Source organism: Anarrhichthys ocellatus, unplaced genomic scaffold, assembly GCF_004355925.1.
Source record: "Anarrhichthys ocellatus isolate YVR2014 unplaced genomic scaffold, GSC_Weel_1.0 scaffold37, whole genome shotgun sequence".
Lineage (NCBI taxonomy): Eukaryota > Metazoa > Chordata > Actinopteri > Perciformes > Anarhichadidae > Anarrhichthys > Anarrhichthys ocellatus.
In genome coordinates this window covers 1,535,812-1,559,512 of record NW_022280067.1, presented here as the reverse complement: position 1 = coordinate 1,559,512, position 23,701 = coordinate 1,535,812, and the positions used below count along the sequence as shown (strand labels likewise).

At 41.4% G+C, this 23,701-nt stretch overlaps 2 protein-coding genes across 2 annotated transcripts; one reads left to right on the top strand and one right to left on the bottom strand.

Moving 5' to 3' along the window:
• The first annotated feature begins 2,324 nt into the window (after positions 1-2,324).
• Positions 2,325-12,069, top strand: neil3 (nei-like DNA glycosylase 3). Its single transcript, XM_031866968.1, has 10 exons — positions 2,325-2,545; positions 2,640-2,749; positions 4,345-4,479; positions 4,841-5,054; positions 5,962-6,036; positions 6,350-6,516; positions 7,743-7,906; positions 10,336-10,750; positions 11,059-11,239; positions 11,396-12,069. The coding sequence occupies exons 1-10, from the start codon at positions 2,441-2,443 to the stop codon at positions 11,576-11,578; spliced, it is 1,749 nt and encodes a 582-aa protein (XP_031722828.1). The 5' UTR covers positions 2,325-2,440; the 3' UTR covers positions 11,579-12,069.
• Positions 11,873-22,132, bottom strand: aga (aspartylglucosaminidase). The gene is made up of 9 exons (XM_031866969.1): positions 21,803-22,132; positions 19,036-19,189; positions 17,480-17,592; positions 16,773-16,885; positions 15,168-15,276; positions 14,206-14,281; positions 13,914-14,021; positions 12,441-12,574; positions 11,873-12,066 (listed from the first exon to the last, which is right to left on the bottom strand). Exons 1-9 carry the CDS (start codon positions 21,954-21,956, stop codon positions 11,966-11,968), a joined length of 1,062 nt encoding a protein of 353 aa, XP_031722829.1. The 5' UTR covers positions 21,957-22,132; the 3' UTR covers positions 11,873-11,965.
• Positions 22,133-23,701: the final 1,569 nt, after the last annotated feature.

The window sequence follows — 23,701 nt, the reverse complement described above, 5'->3', positions numbered from 1 at the left end:
GGTAGAGATGTCCAATTCCACATTCTTAGGATCCACTTTGGCTTCCTCCTGTGTGTCACACCTGAGAGCACGGTGCATTTATCTTGACACACCTTGACACTTTTCCCCCCAGTGCTCATCAGTTTGCCGGCCACGCCTGGGTGATCATCTAGTTCGCGGAACACTGTACTTCTGTAGCTGCACTTTTTGTATTTTAGCTGACAAACTGCAAGGCTCTGTGTTGCTCGCTCCATTGAGTCTGTTGTTGAGTTTAGTCTCAGAGGTTTCACTGAGCAAAAATCTCTTTAAAGATGTTTAAGAGCCCACGGTTTGCCCTTTCTTACAGTAGTACTAAGCAGATGCCACTGTATTGTCAGCAAAGCAAAAAATGAACAAGGGGTTTTCTCGGTGAGGGTTGGTGTGGGGGCACATCAGCAAACTAAAAGCTTCGCAGTTCAAAATGTGCACAAAGCAAAGCAGGGAAAACAACAACCTACTGTAGAGTGAAAGACGGACAATAGACAGCTAATCTGTACTTTGATATTTTTACCATTCTATCAAGTTTACACTTGGAAAGCGTGTTTTTATAGGTGCAATCAGTCAATAGATTGCAATAAAGAGGATTAAACACATAAGAGGCAATGTAGTACATGATCATCAGTCCGTCCTTAGTTGATGATACAACTTTATTACAAAGAAACCGGCTAGTTACCAATATCACAAGAGTAGTGCTTGAGTTCTTTCTCCAGTTATTGAATCGATGCGTTTGTTTGTACTTTATTATTTCTCAGTATTGTCATAAAACGTAAAAATTTGGCCCAGTTTTATCCTTTGGCCGCATTTACGGCTCTACCCTTGGTTGCAAGCACTGTGGAGAACTTCACAGACCGCTAACACTATGAAAAGTTACATGAACAGAGTTGTTGCTCATCTTTTAGGTCATTGTGGTCATTTTCATCAGACGACATGGCATGGTAGTTTCCCTTTAATCTTCAACGTGTCTCATTCTGTGGAGGGAACAGAACACTGCAGATATGAAGGGACACATTTTTGCTTTTATCCTGGGATACTGTAGGTCCTGAGGACTGCAAGAGGGCACAATCCATTTTTATTGTTTTGCTACTTGGATTGAATTACATTATAATTCCTTGGGTGAGACCCAGCTTCAAGTATGCCACTTCCCTTTGGAGCCAACGTGAGAGAGCAGGCTTCAGATGTTAATACACGTTATTGCTGAGTGCTGCCTTTTTTGAAGGAGGGGATGGCTGTACACTTGGCTGGAGAACATGGAGTCTATCTATTTTTATCTGGGCCCACAGAAGGGCGTCTGGATGGTGAAACTACAGAGCAAACAAGTTGTTGCAATTACGGGAGCAAGCCATGCAGAAAATCTTTTGACAATAATGCAAATTACAATTCCTCTGAATTTTATTTTTTGAGCCAGATGGGACACCCTGGTGGAGGAATGGAAGGTTGTATGACAAGGCCATAAGGCTCACATCTGGCCATTACAAACAACGTGGGGTGATAGTATGATGGATGGAGTAAGGGAGACACATCAAGGGCATTCTAAGGAACTTGAATCACCATGTAATGTGAAATAAAGGTTCAGTACTTAGTTACTTTATATGACTCAATGTGTGTGGATCAATTACACTAATTACTTGTAATTCAGACTGAAAACAAACATGCAGAAAAAGTTAGTAGGTATACTTCATGTGTGTCACATCTACCTGTCTGTCTGTCTGTCTGTCTGTCTGGTTATCTATCGATCTATTATAGGTTAAGTCATACTTTGTGTGGGCATTAGTCCCAAGAATGGTACAGCAGCGCCCTCAAGTGGACAGTCAATACAATATTGCCCACCCCTAGATGTAACACAGATTATTGTCTCCTGTAAAGTGTCTCAAAAAATGTACAGTGTCAGACGAGTAAATCCTTGTATTTTTAAAACTAATCCTAAAATAAGTGTGTTACACTGTATCAAGGGGTTTGCATGTAAATATTTGGAGTAAACTTTACAAAAAGGCTGCAAGTTGAGAAATCTGAATTTAGCCAACTATCTCCATTGCTTTACGATTTCACATGTAACTTCCCATGACTGGTGGTTGAAGTAGTAATTGAAGGTAAAGGCAGTAATACATCAATCTGTACATAAACAAGCTTTAAAAGGTGGTGTAAAATGTATTGTAATGTAATGATTAATGTCCATGCTGTGCAAATGTAACTACCAGTAATTATTCTGAGTTGTTGTGATTTCTTTTTACATAGTACAGGTAATTGACAGTAATAGGCGCATCCATTCATGTACCGCCTACTTCCGGATACAAACCGCACAACGCATGCGCAAAATTGAATCCCGTGGCGGGGAATCGAGACGACAGCAACGTTTTACTTTCCATTCAGCCGCTGCTGGATAGTTTTACTGGTAAATGTTTTTGTTTTTAATCTGAACTTGAAGATGGTTGAAGGTCCGGGGTGCACGTTAAACGGAGAGAAAATCCGCTCTAAAGTCCAAAAAGGACAGAAATGGAAGGAAACCAGAGGCAGCTTGATAACATCCACCGTAAGTTATGTTATGACGCAATTAGCGCTGGAGTTTGTGCAGTTAGATAATTCTCCAGCTCGTTTTCCGTTAACGTTTTGTTGTCTCCTAACAGAAAAACAACCCTTCTGGAAATGCCTTCCACGGTTTTGTTGGTTGTCCGTACACCGGAGTGGAAACTCTGGGCAAGGAGCTCTTCATGTCCTTTGGTGCAAGAACGTTGAGGTAAAGTAGAGGGCTGTACACTTGCAATTACTACGTGTGCATTACAAAACTCATAGTACCATACTTCTTAGTTTGCCAGAAAAAAAAAAAGATTAGGCTGGTTCGAGATGAATTGTGCCTGGAAGGAGGAAAAGATCTGCAGCAGCAGCAGGGGGGCGGGGACTAAAAGCAGGAAGTCACAGCAATATTTACATCCTGCTAGATCCATCTGTAGGATACCTGTAGTTTGTACACCACAATCAGATTTATTTAAATTTGTTTGTAAAAAAAATATATATATATTTATATATATTGCGCAACATAAGACTAATAGCCTACAATCATACGTTAAATTGCACAGAAAATTAGGATTGAAGACAAATAATTGGGATTTGTTGTCAAAATTAAAAGAGCCAATCGGCGTCTTTCATCAGGCGACAGCCAGGCGTTTCCCATGATGCCCTGGGTCTCTCAGTCGGATGAGAGAAACTGGGGCCATGGCTCTATAAACTGCAGTGGCCTCGATAGCTTGAGGTTATTGTGTGCATGGCGTCGGAGCAAGTCTGGATCAAGACGGACACAAATCTAACCGGCATGCATTGTGTGGCGACGGCTGGGGATCAAATCTGCGCAGGCCTGGCTCATCACGGACAAGCCTGTTTACTGCGCCTTCCAATACCCGTATTACCATACTATCTAGTATACCAGGAAAAGATTAAATATGTCCCAGTACAAATCACAAATCCAGTATGATAAAAATACCATGATGTCTTACTGCATCTGGTCGCCTTTTGCAGTATGCACGCAAGCATGCTTCTCTGGCTACTCTGACCCACAATCCTCTGCACAGCAGGTATATAAGCTATAGTGTCAAAGTGCAACGTAATGCATACTGCATGCAACAGTTCATGTTTTGTAAGGGCAGCTGCAGTGTGTACTAAAAATATAAACTATGCTTTTTAAAACACAGTGACAATCTCTGAGTAGCCTCACTTCTAGCTCAGTCAATGCTACCCGGGGTTTTGGGGTTAATCCAAATACTGTTACACGGTCAGTTTATGTGACCTGATGGACTTTCAGCAGTAGAGTACGTCAAGTCAGTTGAGAAACAACATTTATCTGTTTTTGGCTAATCCATTAAATCAAATGCTCAATAAATCCAGATACTGCTATCATTGATTTGCAATGCAGCCAGAGATATTAAAGGGATAATTCAACTGTACAAAAACAACATTGTATAATCTTTAACATCTGATACACTTGTATTTTCTCACAGTACACACTGTACATGTCTTCATATAATAACCCAACCCAAATTGTAACAATGTATAGAGTTGCACTGTACTTATTTTAATCATGAAATAAAATCAATCAGTTGTCTTTCGAGGATACACAGCTGCACTGAAGTGAGCAAGCAGGTTGAAGTGTTCTTGCTTTGCCTGAGAACCCTTCAGCATTTTGGGGTTTGAGCCTGCGACGTTTCCAGTGTCTCCCACCACCGGGCCTCCTTTCCGTCGTTTTGTTACCAAGCCTTCTCCACAAACTGAGACATGCTATCTGTAAGTGGAATTTGTCATCTTCTTCCCTTCTTTTTCTTTCATGCTCCCATCCTTTAGAGTCCATTTTGGGATGAATGGATCAATGCGTATAAACCCTGCTGAGAGGAAGGATAGGACCAGCTCTGCACCGGTGCTGCAAATACACCTGACTAACGACACGGTGTGCTTCTTTGACAGCACGGTGGAAATAAGGTAACAGGGACACCGGCGTAGCCTGGATAGATTGAGGTGACAGAGGTTCACCTTGGAGTGTGAGTCTCACTCAGTGGGCATGTCCTACATTAGGCTGTGTCTGAAGACGGCGGCTACTGTTGCATGAAAAACACGGCGTCGACATTTGTCCTGTTCATTGACTGTAAGGTCCCGGTGTACTATTCAGCAGCCAGACACACATTTATTTCTGCCGTCTGAAAGTTTAACCTACGCTGTCCTACCTCATAACAAACAAACTGTAACAGAATATATGAAACCGTTTTGAAATGTTTAACCTCCAGAACCTCGTGGCACACGTTTTCTAAGGTCCTCCAGTGTTGTAAAAGTGCGTTACTTGCAGGTTGACAAAGGACTGTGAGCAAAGGGTGAGGGCCTTGGAGAGTCTGGACGTGTGCTCCTCCAAGTTCAGCTTATCCCGCTCCGTGGAGGCGGTGAGGACCCAAAGCAGCAGGATGCTGTGCGACGTTCTCCTCGACCAGGCCGTCATGCCAGGAGTCGGCAACATCATTAAAAACGAAGCCCTGTTTGACTCGGGCCTCCACCCGGCCGTGAAGGTACGGGAAAGCTGATGGATTGTGTTCAGCAGGGGAACAAATAAAAATGCAGGACAACTCTCACAGAAAAAAAAACCCAACCTTTAAGCTCCTGCATGATTGACTGATGCATTGCAATGAGGAGGGTGAAGCAGGGAAAAGAAAAAACAAGCGCATTGCGACACAGATGGGCCTGTTTTGAATTGGGGATTTTATTTCTTGAATGTATATCGTCTTTGTCGAGACTCAAATAGGAACTTTTCCTTCTGACTCTTAACATGTTTTTTTTACAAAACATCACTTTAATATGTATTATTCATGATCTGGAATTCATATCACGTGAAATGAGAAAGATCCAATGCTTCACAATTCTCTTAGGAAATAAGGAATTAAGCAAGCGGAGAAGAAAAGTGTGATTTTTATTTTTATCCATTGCCAGTAAGAGACACTTTGTGCCATGAATGCTGCTACTATGCAGCTATGGTTTGGCTCTGCTCACCTTTAGAAAGTATTAGATGGGGTTTAAAAATATAGCATGCCGGACCTTTGGCCCCTTCTTCTGGGTCCTCTGAATCTTTACGCGCTTCCCCTCCTTCATCAAGCCCCGAGCTGTCCTGAAAAAGCTACAAGTGGTGTAAGTTTGTGTGCTTTTTCTTCTTCACTCTGTGTGAGCCATAGTTAGGTTCTTTGCTGCCTGGCCTTCAAGTCTTAGAAATACATTGTATGTCATTTTTCTTTTCCCGTTGCATCATTTTAAATCCAGTTTTTCTCGTTCGCGTCTGCTGTTTTTATTGTTTATAGCTTGTATTATTGATTTGCTGACTGTGAAGCGCCTTTCATCTCTGCCTTGAAATGAAGAGCTATACAAACGAGGTTTGTTCTCTCTCTGTCGGTGAACCGAAGCTAACTGTGCCGCTTGATTCTTCAGGTCCAACAGTTGACAGACGAGCAGATCCACCACTTGGTGAAGATGACGCGTGATTTCACTCTTCTGTTTTGCAAGGTTAGATGTTTCTACATCAATAGCTGAGGCAGTATTCAAAACAGTGGTATAGCTCTGTATGTGCGTGCACAGTTACTTGCAGGTATTTAGCTGACACCTCATTTAGACTGACTCGCAACAGCAGATTAACTTCAAATCCTGCATTGCAGAGGAAGGAGAGGAAAACCAAAGCCCCACCGCCGAGAGAAAAGATAAAACAAATATTCCTGTCCATGCATAATAGATAAGCAAGGGAAGGTGAATGCTTTTTTTGTTTGCTCTTTATCCTTGTCTTTTTTTATTCACTCTTGTCTGCCTTCCTCATCTCTATCAGTGTCGCAAATCTGGCTCTCCCCTCTACAAACATTACAAAGTCTACAAGCGTCCCCGGTGCGGCCAGTGCTTTCATGTCATCGCAGTGTGTCGTCTCGGAGACAATGGCAGGATGACTTACTTCTGCGAGAGCTGTCAGAAGGGAGATCCCAGCGGGGTCGACGTCAGGTACAAATCCTCAGACATTTGACACTTTGACTGTAGAGGTATAGTGTCTGGCATGCATGCAGGGATTGTTTCACTGGAGTTTGGTCTCGGTGTTGCTCAAAGATATTTGATAACCTGAAGTAAGACAAAAAATGTAATTGTTGTTTGGCTTACATTACATTTAGTGTGTTTACTTTTTTAAATCTTTAAAATAAAAGGTTCCAATAGGATAAAACCTTTTTCCATTCGATTTTCTTAATACATTTTAATAATTTTTGATTCAATACCAAGAAGCGACACGGTGTCATTTTTCCAAATCTAGTCTTTGCAGAAAAGTTCAAAAGCATTTTTAGATAATACGCTCAAATTTAGCGAGGCCATCTTTGCAGGCAGATGGGCTTGGCAGGGAGTGGGAAGTGTTATGGGGGGGGAAATTAATGCGCATATATGGCTGCGTTTGCCAGACAGGGCACAGGCTCAACACCTCCTGGGTTGTATTTGAGCAAAGCTTTGCGAGGGGTTAGAGCCTAAAGCCCTTACAACGCATTACACAGCTGATAAAGCAATCTGTGAGGAAAGTTTCCTGAAAGCCGCTACTGCTTTCCTCCTCCATGACTGTTGGCATTGCAGATTTGCCTTCTTGTCAAACATAGCTGAGCTTCATGTCAGAGCACTAACATGTATGCTCGGAGCAATTATGTGAAACCCGTTGCCTTGTCGCATATCTTCATCCTCTGCTTGATCTGCAAATGTTTGTCAAGTTAAAGTTGCCTCTTCTCTTTGCCTGCGTTTCCTTCAATCGGCTTACAACAATAGTATATGTTTTTTATAGTATATATTTGTATTGCTCTTATTGCAGTTCCTAATAATGAATGCCTGTAATATGAATAATCCATGTATGTTTACACATGCACACATTGTAAGATCATGTTTTCTGTTTTTGTTGTTTTAGAAAGTTGGTGATTCAGTATTTTGTGCTGCTGTGTAATTGAATTGTCATTCTGATTGGTGTTTCAGAAACGTAGCCTACCATCATTGATATAGATGAGGTGGACAAAATATTAGAATAACAAAAAGTAGTCAAAACAATGTGTCTCCCCTCATTGATGGGTACAAGTGTGTGTCCAGTTTTTAGGATGAACAAACACAGCGGCATTATTGCCGCCACAGTGAACACGTTTGACTCATTAGTGCGCCTGTTTTAGCAGGTTTCTAACGGCAGTCCCTCTTGCGTTTCTTCTCTCCAGTAAGCTCCCGGTCAGGAACAGTTTGATTAGCTGGGCCTACAGTGAGAGGACCAATGATAACGTGGCTAAGAGGGAGGAAGAGGACTGGGCCTGTCAGCTCTGCACGCTCATCAACCAGCCAGCAGCAAAAGCCTGTGATGCCTGCCTCACTCCAAGACCGGAGGGTGAGTGAAATGTCCTGTTTGTACAGTCACTGAGTTTAATGGGGTGACAGAAGGTCCTTGTTAGCAAGAGATAAAATGATAGTAGCTGTAGTTTAGCTGAATGACCCGTGTGTGTGTGTGCGTGTGCGCGTGCACAGTATATTGCAGCGCAATGAGCGTGTCTGTCAGTTGGCCATTTTTCTCTGACTATGTTGAGATTACGGCAGCAGTGAACCAGTGTTTGAGAGAAGTGTCCCTGCTGTCTCTCTGGTGCACAGCTGAACGCTCTACTTTGTATTTGTTTATTCTTTTTAGGATCGTTTCTGCCAAATTCTGATGAAATCCCGCTTTTCTTTAATGACGGCTGATTGTGCAGCTGTAAGAGAATCACTCAGGACTGGAGTTTGTTCACGGCTGATTTTGATGTGCTGAGCTTTCCAAGCATGGCCGGTTGTCATAAGTCGACCTACGTTTTGGCCATGACTCCTGCAGTTTGGTTCAGATAAAATCACACTTTGGACACTGAATTCACAGTGCCTGTAGAAAATATTGGGCATTTGAAATTCATTTAGATTACTTTGTAGAGCCACTTTGCCACAAAAGGGTCTTTACCTGTTGATTAACGTGAATTAAAAAAGCCACAACAAATCCAGTAAGACGGGTTTTCTTAACCTTTTGTAACTCTAGGCTCCGTAGACGCTCGTGTCTACGGAGCCTCGAATTAATCGCACTAAAAAAAAACATCCCCTGTGTTCAACAGACCTTTGCTGGTACAGGGCTGTCTCCCACATCTCCTTGTTTCAAAAAAACGATCCATTTAGCGACGTTGGTTAGCTAGTAGCATCTCTACCCGATTGCCGTAGTGACATCTGTGGAGGCTGAAATCTTCCCCACCGAGAGAAGGCCGGAGAGCACGCTCCACTGTTGTTTTACAGTAGAGTTGCTTCTTAATAAATCTACCAAATACTGGTTTACAATTAAAAGTATTTAATCCTACTGAAGCTAATACAATTACAGAATGAAGTACACTACTAACAGAATATATAATAATATGGTCCGCGCGGAAAAGCTATTCACTCGCGACTCAGCCTGAAAACACAGATGTTTCCACGCTGAGAGCCGAGCAAGAAGAGAGCGAATAGCCCTTCCAGCACTTCCTCATACAGTTTGAAATCCCACCCTTTTGCACATCTTAATTCCTATTGGCTAATTTCGGTTGCCTCCTCCTGGCGTCAGGCTTCCGAAAACCCTCGCGCGGGTACAACCTGCAAATGTCTGTCTAGAAGTCTGACTTTCCCTTGGCTATTCTTCACAGTTTAATACATTCAATGACTGTCTTTTATGGCTTAACACTCCTACGATAAACATTCTATATAAAGATAAGGATTTGCAACTTTTGTCAAAAACCTTCACAAGTTTCACAAACAAATATAAAGGTGCTACAAATTCTACTAAGATACACTTCTAACTACAAAACACTTCTAACTACAAATTCTAAAACACCTACAATTATGAATCTTTATCTCTTCTAATCATGATTTCTTAATTATGAATCATTAAACACTTCTATTGGAATTTCTTAAAACACACTTCTAAACCCCAAATTTCCTACACATCATTTAAGTGTTCATCGGAATTATGCATTTTAATTCATTTTTTTTCCATTTACGTGAATTATTGAGCACATTTAGATATAAAAAATAATTAGCTTTGTGATTACCATAGAAATGTTTTTTCTTTAATCTAAACATGCAGCAGTACCTCAGCATCCCACTAGATGGCTCTCTGAGGCCCACCAGTGGCTCAGAATAGCAGCTCTAAGATTTAACAGGGTGAATCATTTCTACAGGGACGTTACTTGTAACCATCTGAGTTTGAATGGGGCTGTCGACTGTTCAACATTTAAATATGAGTCAGCCAAATGTAGATGTGCCGTACACATGTGCAACATCCAGTGACACATTTATTTCCCTCAGAGAAAGTTGAGCTAAATATTTAGATTTTCATTTGTACAGTTTTATTCCATTTTCTACTGTTGAACACTGAGCTGCTTCGCTAAAACAGCAGGGGGTTGAGTGCCTTGCTCAAGGGCACATTGATGGTGGTTGAGTGAGGGGGAAGAGTAATACTCAACCGCAGCTTTGTGTCGATGACTTTGATGTCAAGCACCGTAGTTCACCGTTACTGAAAACCTCGCCTACTTGTTTTTTTTATAATGGGGCATCGTTTCACAGGACCTTGCATGAGCGCCTCTTCAGCACGGCAGCTTGTGTGACACTTTATTTGACGACACAGCGCGGCAGTCAGCTGCTTACTGGTAAATTTTATAGCAAGATAACCGCTTAAAGCCGACAACAACCTGCATTTTATGGGAGCAGCCAGTGCGTCGGAAATAAGCTGCAGCTGCTAAACATGAAATGAGTTTCTCACTCTGGCTTCCGTCTCCACAGTCCACAAAGATGACATTAACACTGAGGCATCACCCTTCACCGCTGATTTGATTAAATACCCCTGCACTGCCTTCAAGAAGCCACAGGAGGAGCTCAAAGTCAACTGGAGGTCTGCGTTCGGGACTTCCACCCTTGTTTTCTCTGACTTGAGCAAGAAGCCAAAGCCTGTAAACTCCCCACTCTCCCCAGCCGGCAGTCATTTGAATTCCTTGGCGGCAGAGCGAGGTTTATATAAATACAGCGTCTGCCAAGGGACAACAAGCCCCAATTATGCCTCTGGTGGCTGGCAGAGGCAAAGTGCCGAGCTCTCCAATGGGGAATCACTGGCCTCCTACAGTCACCCATCCAAGAAAATGAGAATTGATCACAGCCCCTTTCCCAGTAACAATGCTCAAAATGGAGCCCCCAACTCCGGGTGAGTGGATCTCTCGCTTCGCTTTTCATGAATAAGTTTATAATAAGAGAAGTTTTTTTGCAACCTCAGGCAGATAAGTGAGATAGGAAAAAAAAAAAAAAAGCATGTGACTGTGAAATTGTAATGCGACATTGTTAAAAAGAAAAGTGAAGATTGATGAGTAGGACGCAATGCAAATGCCATTATTACCAGCACACACTGTTGAAGAGAGGTTGTTTGTTCGCTAATGAGGTTTGATGTGACGGGTACACTTGTGTTTTATCTATTTGTCTCAAACTAATAAGACTTGTTTTCTTCACTCCTGTCAGTATGCGCAAAACAGAAGCGACGCGCCGCAGCCCCTCCGCTTCTTCCAGTCCCAGTGCCCCGTGTTGTGCATCGCATCGTCGCCCGGCTGTCCTCAGAACGGTCCACAAGGACGGGGAGAACAAGGGACGACGGTTCTACGCCTGCTCGCTTCCCAGAGACACCAAGTGTAACTTCTTCGAGGTGAATATGGAAAGCAGCTGATCTCTGTGGCATCACGGAGCCCAGAAAATTAGTTTCAGCTTAGCCACAGCCTTTGCAATGTGCTGGCATCAAATTTTAATGCCTGAAATAAAAGATAACAACATAGTTAATAAAAACTTATTTCCTCTGTTGCAGTGGGCTGACTCGCACTTCCCCTTTTGTCACCATGGGAAACGCTGTTTAATGAGGACCGTTCTGAAATTGGGACCCAACAACGGCCGGAATTTCTACATTTGCAGCTTTCAAAAGGGTAAACAGTGTGACTCTTTCCAGTGGGCAGAGAATGGACCAGGGGTTTCAATACTTCCTGGTTGTTGATGTTCTACTTCTACTGGAAACTCTGTTTATATGTTCATTTAAATACATGGGTATAAATATGATATAGAAAGAGACTCTTTAACTCATAATTAATGTTGTAAAATACACAGATTTGTACTGAACAACTGTTAAATGGAGAATATCTATCAACTGTATGACCTTTAGATCATGCCCAACCGCTTGTTTGTACAAAAATGTGCATTGTATTTGTATCATGTCTTGGTATGTTAATCTTTCAAATATGTGTTTCAAAGTTGTCGTGAGAATGATGAATAAATACAGAATGAAAACAAGTAAAAGCAGAAACAATTACTTTTATTTTTTTTTTGTATGGAGAGTGTTAATTCATGCAAGTACATAGAAGAGATGCACACGGTCGAACAACATTTAAAAGCAGTCCACAGATTTCAGGATTGGTGAGCTGGACTCTGAGTTTGACACCATGTAGTGAAACTGGGACAAGCCCGGGACTTTGTTACAGGCGGCACCTTAGGAGATAAAAAAACACAGAAAAAAGTATTTATTCCCTTTAAAATGCCAATATTCTAAAAGCATGTGTAAACTCCGTGTCGGTAATATTTTAATGACTATTTAAAAGGAAGCAACCCGATATATTTTTCATACAGATTATTCATCTGTTCAAAACAGATTGTTTTGAATGTTTTTTTCAGAACTTAAATATGGAAGTTTAATATGTTTTGCAAATTGAAAGCAAATGCATATAAATAACAAAAAAACGTACCCTATCAATGTGTTTATGCATATCCGTCTGCTCGTCTACACCTCTGTAGATGCGAGCGCGTGTGTCTTAACACCTTTGCCAGTAGCTGAACAGTCCGTATTTGTGAACCTCAACACTCACCATAATGACCTGTTGTGTTAGCACAGATGATGGCTCCAAAGAAGTCTGAGTAATGCCTCTTGATTCTGGAAATTGCCGTCTTGCAGGCTGCCGAGGGATCTGCCCCGGCCCTCATCAGCTCCACGGCCAAGTAACTGTTGGCAGGATTACATGCAGTACACATGAGGCAGGCTAACAAGTGCTGTCAGGGCCACCAACCAGGCTGATGATGAGGACGCGCCTACAATTATGGTGTGGGATAAATCTGATGCAAACAAATCAATGTCAAGAAAAACTGATGAAATATAAAAAAACCTGCCAGCCTCACTCCATGCAAGAGAGTCATCCCACTACTTCATAAGTGTTCACAAGTGGGACAATTTGTAGACGTTGACCATCACCGCAATCCTAATTACTTGCTCTACAGAGACAATATGGGAGTCATTAACTCTATTTGCAGTCAAATGTATAAGAGTGTGAGTGAGTAACACATTGCAATTTCCTAAAATTGCCTTGTAAAAGTTTGGGATTATAAAGAGGTAAATTTATTCCTTTGTAAATTCTTATGCCAGGAGTTGTACTGTACATCTTTGGTGTTATTTTCCACACAAGATAGCAAGCTAATAAGAGTACAATTCCCATTTTTGGAGAGAGGTACTTTATATTTAAAAGTATTTCATAACACTTGTTCAAGGAAAGGTTTGGGATTTTTGGACCAGCGTGATGGATTTTAACACGGCCTGCTGTTGGTGATGTGTTACTGCTACGTGTTGACAGTGAGGTCCCTGGGAAGGCTTGTAATCATACTTACAAAAACTGTGTATGGCATGGAGAATGAATGATAAACACTTCAGTTCACACTAGTAGCGAGGTCTTCTTTAAAAAACGTAACCCCCAATCGTTCCAGGAAGTGAATCAGAAAGCTGTGATTGAAATACACGGCCCCTCAGGAGTGGGTGTGTGTGTGTGACTATGAATGTAAAGCTCAGTGCAACTTTAAAGAAAACACTCTGTGTACTCCCCAAACTATCCTAGATAAATAAATCTTTTTAAAAAATAAACCATTGGAGACTGCCAAATTCTCACAGCCTGGAAACAAACTGCTTTAGTCTCCAAAAATATCCCTTCTGAGAAATGTACATATGACAGTTTTGGGGCAATGTAGTCACACCTCCACTCTTTTATAATAATGTTGTTGCACTTTCAGCAGGAGGTTCACTCCAGAAATTGGCTGTTAAAAAAACTGCACGTGACACAAATGTCATTAGTCACTGAAACACAGTTCTTCATGTCAAGAAAAAAAAACTAACATTCCTGTTATTAAAAAAAGTACCAATAAACCCTGGTTAGTGTGGAGTTCCAGTCAGCCTATTTATCATGGAATTTAAAATGCAACACTGTTGAGAGGAATTCTGCTGGATGACTATTTATGATGGTAAGGTATTTTCATGTACATTTCGAACTGAGGAAGAAAGCACAACAAACGACGGGTACCTTGGCAGAAAGCGCATCATGAGGTCTCCATCTCCGGTAGCAGCAGCACCTCCAGCTGAGCTATCTGCGTAGGCCCCGGCTCCAACGATAGGAGAGTCCCCGACGCGACTGCAGGACGGGAAAGTGAGCAGGGTTTTAAAACAGACACGATGCCACAAAGTGCAGACAAAATGAAAAAGAGTGTAACTTATATTTTTTTTATTAAATGGCAAAGGCTTAAAAATGTTATACAACTGAAAACAGTATCCTAAAACATGTACTGTACTGTAGATTAGGACACTGATCTACAAACCCTGGAACTTTGTGAGTGAGACCGTTGGTCGATGTACCAGCAGCCATGTGACCATTTCGATCAAGAGCCACCATCCCTGTTGCAAAAACCAAAGAAGTGGTATGTCAGCTATCCCCCCAGGATATCCTTTTAGCTAAAGAAAAAGTCATTTCAAGCCCTTTTGTGAGGTAGCGCTAATACTCCCGAAGGTTTTTGACAGCATATTCAATTCCTAACGATTCCAGGTGCCCTGATCCAAACAATGGTCTGCCTCACATCACATTAAATTGGGGCAGGTCAAAAAATACAATTTCTGTACAATTTCTGTGCACATACATTTGGGTACCCACAAACTGTGAAAAAATAAATCATATTTCTTTGCAGGCTGACTGGATCAGATGCCATGTGATTCAACAAGCGGTTCAGATTTGGCTCCCCTTCCTGCGCCGCATGCAGGCTCTTTAGAATATACCGCCCGCAGCTTGAGTACTTCCTTTGCAAAGGAGCGGCACGTTTTATTCGCAAGATAATCAGAGCAGACTGAACTTTTTGCGGGAGGGGGTCTTAAAGAGACAGGCGCGCAAAATGAAGCGTTTTCAGACGGAGGGTGAACACAGGTATATTCAGACAGACGGTATGAGGAAAATAATGTTTTTCGAACATTAAAGCATGTGCACATGTTCTAGCAGTAACCCAAAAATACAAGTATGGACCTGAAAATGAGCATGACATGCCGCCTTTAAAGATGAGATTTTTTATTTAGACAAACAAAAATGTAAGACCTCCAGAATTGAATTGCTCCCCGTTAACCTCTACATCCGTACTTCAGTAGGTCCGTCTGTGTTCTTTTTTTTGGCACATTATGCTGCTTCTCGCTCTCATCCATGCCTGGTTTCAATGAAGCGCTTACATACTAAACTGTATAAAAAGCCTGAGGAAAGCTGGCTTTGCTTCACGTTCCGTGTTAACAGATAAAAACCTACCTATGGTGTCATGGGAGCGCGTATTGGCATGCTGTGGCCTCTTGTTCTGTCTCACTGTCGCCCTTTGCTTGTAGGGTCCACAGGACTCGGAGGGATCTGGAAACACATTCTTTTGACAGGAAAGAAAACATCAACGCCGTTTGCATAATTTCATAATCAAGGCGTGTGATAAAATTCAGCCATTCACTTTGATTTGCTGTCGTGTAATGAAATAAAGCTATCAGCTCAATTCTCACGAGTGGTTTGGCACCTGATAATAAACAGAAGGGAGTCTTGTTCCGTCTGGACTCTCTCCAGTATCTTATTTCCAGTGACTGAACCATTAAATGAACAAAGCATCTCACTTTAAATCCCTGCTGCAGTCAAATCCCATGTTTTATTGAGACCGACAACCTAGTGTACCTGAGGGTAGTGTGGTTTGAGAAAAGGTTTCCCTGTCTCTCTACCTCAAGGTGCCTCCTCTGCTCTCATGAGTGAGCGATGCACCAGCTTGACCTGCAGGGAGGTGTGAAAAAGTTCATTCTGTTCCTTTGATGTTACATGCAAGTGGAAGTCTGTCACATTTTGAGTGTAAGTGAACAAAACGCGGGGCCATAAAAGGTAAACTTAAATGTTAAAGCAAAGGTCTTTTCATATGGCATGTATCTGCATCAGCATTACTTTTATACAGGGCTGCCATCATGCCATTAATAAAGCAAAGTCAGGAGCAACTAGTCTGCTTAATGTGCATAATTCATAAAGCAAAGTCTAAAATATTCCATTTCATGATGGTGAAGGTAAAACCCTTGAAAACATTCTCTTTAGTTTCCCAGAATGGAGGTTCGGTTGTTCTCCTGTGACCTCAGCAACAATCTGAAATTGTCCCCAAAACAAAGAGACTGCCCGATGGATTGTACACTTTGTGGAAGTATTGAATGCATACTTTTATGGAGACCAATACTTAGTACTCTCTCCTGTTTTGTGTCTTGTACTATTTGTCAGTATTTACTGCTGCATGCTTTTGTACACTTCTAAACCAAATCTGTAACACATTTCGCTAACTTCCCGGTGCTCGCTAAATACAACGATTTTATTGGCAGGATCAGTTGGGAGGTAGTGGAGTGCTTCGATTTTTCTCTACATCCACCATTGAAGAGATGACCTTCAACAAAGCATTTAACTCCTATGTTTGGTAGTGAAGCAGCTCAGTGGCCTTCAGTGGAGGTCCTTGAACTGGATCAGCCCCAAGTGGAAAAACGGTGATCATTTGATCAACAGGGCACTGCACACTCTCTGGAGCAATAACTGGCTGACTGAAAAGAAAACAAGAAGAAATCCGACACTGGAGATTTTGGGGCATTATTGAGGAAGTGAACAGGTTTCGTTTTAAAGAATGTAAAAAAGCCATCGCTGTAGGGCATCACCTCCACCACCAACTTCTTTCGTATGCCTGTCAGTTTTTCTGCTTATTATCAATCTTTTAGAAGCAGCACGCCTGTAGCCTGTACAAGTGAGGAAAAACACATCCTCTAATACACACACACACACACACACACACACACACACACACACACACACACACACACACACACACGCGCGCGCGCACACACGCGCGCGCGCACACACCTTTCGATAATTAGGTTGGCAGTTGCCCTTCAGCCACTGGGAGAAAATATTCACAGATTTGTTGGTAGTCAGGTCTTCTGCGATGAAGCCCATGTTTTCAGCAAACACAGACGCTATAAAGAGAGAAGCACTACTTTCAGGTCAAGTTACACACACTGACCTTGGGTTAGAAGGAAACAAAAGGAGGGGCTGGAGGCCATCTAATCTCATTTTAGCCAAGTCCTACATCACTACTGTTTTTAGCAGTGACCTTATCGTTCCTATAAGAAAGCAAAACTGAATCTCACTGGGAAAAAAATGTGGGAGGTTTTTTGAGTTGTATTATTTGGTTGACAAGTCACTCATCATAGTGGAATAAAATGTTTCAACATTGGCCTTCAGTTACCTTTAAATTACTTGCAGAGAGATGAGCTGCTCCTCCATTCTTTTACTGCTGTCATGAAAAAAACCTGAAGGCCACGCATTCATCGCTACCTGCTGGTGTTCTGTGGCGCGAAGCTTACTGAAGTGCTTCAAAAACGTATGCAAATTCAAAAATCAAGGTGTCTCCTTTAAACATACGTGTTAGATCTCTGTTCAGTTAATTTTATACACATGCATCTTTACATATGTGACTGGATTTCTAAATGTCAAGATTATCCTTTCCGACACAAACCATATTTTGTTTGTTTGTTTTTTTACTTTTGTGGGTATTGATCCTCACGTACCTGACTCTCCCACCAGCAGCGTGTGGTCCGTGTGCTCCATCACAGCTCTCGCTACTCCAATGGCGTTCTTGATTCTTCTCAGGTCTGCAACTGCACCCACCTCCATTGTATCCCTGGCCACAAAGAATAGCCAGAAAATAAGCATCACTACTGGTTGACTGGACACAAGCGCTGTGGAATGTTTACTTGTCGAAGCGTGACGGAGCTGGGGTTTTTTTTGAGAGTGGGTCCTCGTTTCGTTTGTCTTGTGCGACAAGGAAACGAGTGATAGCCTCCACATTCCTGCCAGTGATGTCACACTGTGCCACCGATCTGTGGCTCTGATGCAGGTTTCAAACTTAAGAAAAATCTGCTTTTGCCGATGTTTTATTGAGGAACGGTAATGCATTCATCACGTTACACTTGTTAGACCTCAAGGGTACATATTCCGGTAACACTGAATGTAAACAGAACTTTTGTGTTTCCAAGAAAAAACATAATATTTTCTAGATATTATCTTTAACTCTTACACGTTACATGGTTGCGATTATCTCTTTATAGTGTGATGCAATTCACTAGAAATGCCTGGTGATAAAAACCTCTGAGGCTGCAGCTTGTTGTGGTGCTTCTAATATTGATTCACCTCAACCAACTAAAGTCTCCTTGTTGCCATAGAGTTGAGTGTCTCGCAGACACAAGATCAAACAATGAACGTTACACTTTGAATTTATTACAGAGCTCATATTTATTGCAGGGCTGTTCCATTGGATCGCATATAACTGTACAGGTGTTTCGATTCCTCTGCTCAGTCAAAGTGTGCAATATGTCTGCTGGTGATTCTCACGCAGCTTTATTGGATAGTGAGTGGGAGGCTATCCTCTCCCCACAATGTATTCATGACTATGTCACCAAAACAAAAAAAAGTGTTTTCTTCCTGCCAAATGGAAGAAGGAACATTCCATATGGTAATAACAAGCTGCTTGCCTTTTGTCTGGCGTCGCGAAGCTGACATTTGCCTCCCGTGATAACTCCTGAATGTGTAAATGTTTGTAAGAATGTAATAACTGGCAAGCTTTCAGATCCAAATGAGAATCTTAATCAGTGCTTTATTAAAGAGAGGCTGGCTGCAAAGGTCAACCAGTTACAGCCGTAAATGTTAAAAACAGAGAGATAGCACAACTTGTGACAGTAACATGCTGACAGCTGCTGGTGCATAATTTCAGTGGCCTTTTTGAATTAAATACAGGTCATTTATGTTCAATCTATTTCATGTTTTTTTTTCTTTTTTTGTTTTATGGAATTCAGAACAACAGCATTGATAGAAATCCAAGCATAAACAGAAGATTTGCAAAGATAAAACTGGGCTTGTACTGTCTCACACAGCTGCTTTCAGGTGGCACAAATGGCAGCTGGATAGAAACCAAACAGCTGTTCCAAATAGCCACACGCACATTCTACATGTTACCCATCTTCGTAATCGACTGCTTCTTCCTGCTGCATTACAAATATTCGTAACCATCTCATTTCCTATTTTTGCTTTCAACTAAAAGCGCAGTTCATGCCCGTCCGTGGTTTACCCGTTCATGATCATGGCATCCAGCGTGGTCTCTCCGGACTCATCTGGGCTCCCACCATAGCCCACGCTGCCATGACACTGTTCCATCTCGCAGCGGGCACAGCCCTTCTCCACTGCATCCAACACTGAGCCACCAGACTGCAGGGTACTCCATGCTACAGTATAAAACAGAGCACAGTGAAACATTCAGTACACGATAAACTACAAGGAAGTAAACACTGTTCACCGGTCACATGATATTACAGTGGCCATGCAACATTGTTGAGCTTAGTTTTGTCCTGGGAGAGGTAAGATAAGGTCAGTTATAAACAACCATGCTGGGAAAGAAAGTTTGCGTCCTGTTCTGAGACTTTACCGTATAATTCATATCTTGTTTTATAGCAATTTTGACAGCTAATGTAAAATGATCTGATACCAGAAAACACGTTTAGCAAACCACATATTACTTCAGTTGAGCGTTAAATGTTATTTACAAGTACTGGTTTCTCATCCTATAAATAGTGAACAACAATCTCCCAACTCAGCGTGCTTTCTTGGAGATTATGATTTTAAATGATGTTAAATATGAAGGGTAATTATTGAAATTCAATGAATCTATTTGTCCAGTTTACATATCTGCACAGATGAGTTGAAGGTTCAGATGTTTCAAGTCATTTAGGATCAAATACCCAACAATTACAGAAGCAGTCGTCAAATACTGGGTCTCAAGTTCCCTCCAACAATGCCAATTAAATATGCTAATTAAATATGTATATAAAGGAAATCGCGCAAGTAAAAAAAAACTAAATGAGATGCTAAGATATAAATTAGTAGTAGACCATTATTGCAAACAAATAGGCTGAATTTTAACAGTAATGTACTAAATTGTGTGTGTATAAATATATATATAAAGATGACGCATGAGATGACCACTACGATGGATTCCTAATAAATGGAATGTGAGCTGACAAGCATTTGGTCACTGATCCCCCAAGTGCCCACGGGGGATCAAAATACCAACTGGCAGCACTGTCACCAGCTTGCCACTAAATTCTCAGACCATCACACTGTGTTCAGCGGGATGCCACCACCAATTCCTCCTCTTATCACTTATGATTCATCCATCTATAAATTCTGTCTGTCTACCATCTTTGGTAAGTGCTCTTGTCTCAGGATATAATTCTTTTTTCTTTTCTTTAACATATGAAACTCAGCATTACAGTCCTTTACACTCAGAAAACACAGCAGAATGTAAGAGGAGATTCGCCTGCTATTCTCAGCTGCTTCTGTAAGCCCCCTAAGGAAAAGAGATCTGCATGGGCGGATCAATGGGGGCTCACAGACTACACTTTTAAATATCTACCCACAGAACAGATAGCATTTTTCATTTTCACACCCGCCTCGGGGAAAATAGGTGATGCACATCTGATAAATTAAAGGCTATCCATCTATCAAATGGGGAGATTTTTTGAGGGAACTTTAATCACCTGCAGGTTTTGATGATGCCGCTTGAGATGTTTCGAGCACCATTTCTATCATTTCTTTTTTCGTGTTGAGCTGTGCGGCTGGTTGAAGTCCACTCGACAGATAAGTCACAATATTTTCAGTTTCAATTTGAACATGTCCGATGTATCATCTTGTAGGAAATCAAATAGGTAGAACCGACCTGGCAATTGGTTATGGTGCTTGCCAGGGTTTGCACATCTCACTCTCTGTCGTCTTGGCCAATAAGATGACAGAAAATAATGAAAAACGCCTTTCACTACTAAAACCCAAGGAGATGTCTTAAATGTTTGGGTTTTTTCTTCGACAAACGGTCCAAAACCAAAGGAGATAAGACAGCGACAAGCTGATATATTTCATTGATAAATGACAGAAACAACTAATCGGTGGATTATAATAGTTGCTGATACATTTTCTATCCAGCGACTAATGGTTTCAGCTGTGAATATGTCATCAGAACTCTAATCAGGAATGAAATGGAAAAAATTCATTCACTTAGATAATAACAACATTTTTTGGGCTATGATGAGTCATCTAATAGCAAAATGACACAGTGCTCAGCTATGACCATTTGCTACTAAATTAATTCATAACACTACAGCTCCTGCTCTGCAACAAGACTGTTAGAAATTAGATGTTACTTAACAATTCAAAGTAGACGCATGTCACAAAACACAAGGCCGAGGATGTCCCAGAATAACAACAAATCATATCAGACGTGTTGATGTGTCTGATACATGGTATCCTCTAATGTCATGGCTTCTAATGGCTTATCTGCTAAATTCATGTGTACCGGCTTGAAAATGTCATTTCTTTTTAGACTGTGAGGCTTAATAACAGCATTAGGAGAATTTATTTTTACGATTTTAGTTTTTTTAATACTACTTTGCAGGTACAGGTGACCAAACGACTGTTTTCATCTTCATAATGAAATTGAAAGTATAGAATACACGGTACAGTATATTTGCTGTATAATATATTGCAGATTAGTGCTGCAAACATTAAAGTACAGGAGCCTTTATTGCAGAATTTCCTGCAACTGATCTGTCCAGTGATTATTTTTAAGGCCTACAGAAGCAATGCTTTGATGTGCAAAACGATTAAGATAATAATAATAACCGTGACGTACACACATTTATATACAACAAATAAAGCCTTTATATTATATACATTTTGGGTGGTATGTTTCTCTGCAGATTTTGGCAACAATGTCTCCAGACGGAATGAAACTTTTGAAACAGTTCCGTATAAACACGCAGTCACGTGACTGTACGGCCTAACTTTACCTGCAGCCGTCGCATTCTTGAATGGCCACGTATTGATAACGAGAGGTAGCGAGGACAGTCCAACTGGAAACAGTAGCGTTAAAGTAGGAATCAGGAGCGATGCAAACATGTTGCCCTGACAAACAGAGAACTGTTGACGGTATTTCCTTTTCATTGATCTTTGCTCACGCCACCGTTAGTATGTAATATCCCGGCATACTGTCAGACAGAGCAGGTTGAATACATATGATATGTTTTCAGAGAGAGTTCGCTACACTTTGGTTTAATGCAGCGTTGTATTTAAACGTCCTACAAAGGTGCTGTCTCTGCTTCCTTGTGTCACATGTTGAGTGGGCGGCTTCTTCCTTAAAGGGGCAGTACACTTCGGAGTTGTGGCTTTACTATATAAATGACCTCGGATAACAAAAAAGAAAAATCAGGTAGCCTACATATAACATCCTTTATATATTCAACCAATGCAGCAGTTGCCTTAACCAGATTTTTCTCAAAAACAGTGTCAACACTTCTTTGCCTTTGTGAACATTTTGAAAAATATAATTGTGGGAAAATAAGTGTATACTAGGGAAAACATTCTGAATAATACAGAAGGTACTCAATTATTCTGTGTGATATTTACAGGAAGGGAAATAATGTTGTCAAGTGGCTGGCAATGTTGTGCAATATAAAATCTAGGCTAGCCATGCTAATTAGATAGAAAATGTGTTTAGCTATGTAGGCAGGCTGATGTCCACCATCATGCTAAATGCCAGCATGTTTGGATAATACCTGTTTTGCAGATGGCAGTGCAATGTACTGTTTCAGTATCGCCACCGTTGGCAGCACTGAGCAGTGGCTGAGCAGGTGATGGGGAAGTCATGTTGGATTTTAACAGCAGCCATTTTGACATGTCACAGCAGAAAGAATAGCACAAGTTTAATAAGTAATATCATCGAGGCGTGCATTCCTTTCAGGTGTGCTGTTTGCAGGTCCCTGCTGCTGTGCATGCTGGCTCCTTCCTATGGTTTAAAGGAACTTAGCCGTCATTAACTAAAACCTTCAAGTCAAAAGGTCTGCTGTCAGAAAGGACCTGCTGACATGAAAACCCTTATTAGGGTAAGTTTTGCTTTAAGTGACTGACATCCACTTTTTCTCTGTTAGATTACTGAGAAGTTCACTTTCCCCCCAGGTGACTTTGTATTTTCATATTAAAATCCTTCCAGTGAAGAATTTTAATGAGCATTGCACCTAAACTGAGTGGGCTGACTGGGCAGCTCTTTTAGAACTAACATCCAGTAATTCATACAGGTTCTGCAGGATGACCTTTGTAACCTGGCAGAGTTCACTGTTTGCCCTCATTCACACCAGAGTGCTCAGACCACTTCAGCTAAAACCACCTGACTGTGCTGTTGGCAGCTTGGGATCGTGGTGACTTTTCTCAAGGGATTCATTCACTGTGGAGATGCCGGGAAACCGAGGTAATCATTTGCAGCTAGCTGATGCTCCTGCTTGTGCTTTTAGTAGAGGTCTTGGCTCAGGACAGTCTGTTTTGTGCTTGGCAAAAAAAGCTGCCCTTGTTGCTGACTGTTTCTCTGTCCAGTATCAGTGTGCTTTTACAACAATACAGTTTGTCAGAGAGGCATGCATTTGTCGCAGGGTCTTTAAGGCTGTCCTGCATGTGCTTAGATGTCATAGCACCTTCTGCCTGCTTTTCTATCAATCTATTGCATCTACAGGTACATCAAAGGCACTGATTGAGCATCCAGGCTATTTTATTTGCTCTCTGTTTGGAACACGCGTTATGCCTTCATGCTATTGATTACTCTAGTGAAAACATTCATTTTTGAATATTCTCACGTACCTCATATTTTTTTTATTTATGTGCTAATTTGTTCTAGGGCATAGTTCTGCCTCATATAGTTG

Bases quoted from the DNA above. Each gene is read 5' to 3' on its own strand.
- neil3 (XM_031866968.1), top strand. From the start codon at position 2,441: ATGGTTGAAGGTCCGGGGTGCACGTTAAACGGAGAGAAAATCCGCTCT. The intron at 7,907-10,335 runs GTGAGTGAAATG...CCGTCTCCACAG, and splicing joins CCTCACTCCAAGACCGGAGG to TCCACAAAGATGACATTAAC. The intron at 11,240-11,395 runs GTGAATATGGAA...CCTCTGTTGCAG, and splicing joins CCAAGTGTAACTTCTTCGAG to TGGGCTGACTCGCACTTCCC.
- aga (XM_031866969.1), bottom strand. From the start codon at position 21,956: ATGAAAAGGAAATACCGTCAACAGTTCTCTGTTTGTCAGGGCAACATG. The intron at 15,277-16,772 runs GTGTGTGCGCGC...TCCTGTCAAAAG, and splicing joins GCCAACCTAATTATCGAAAG to AATGTGTTTCCAGATCCCTC. The intron at 14,022-14,205 runs GTTTGTAGATCA...CCCGTCCTGCAG, and splicing joins CTCACTCACAAAGTTCCAGG to TCGCGTCGGGGACTCTCCTA.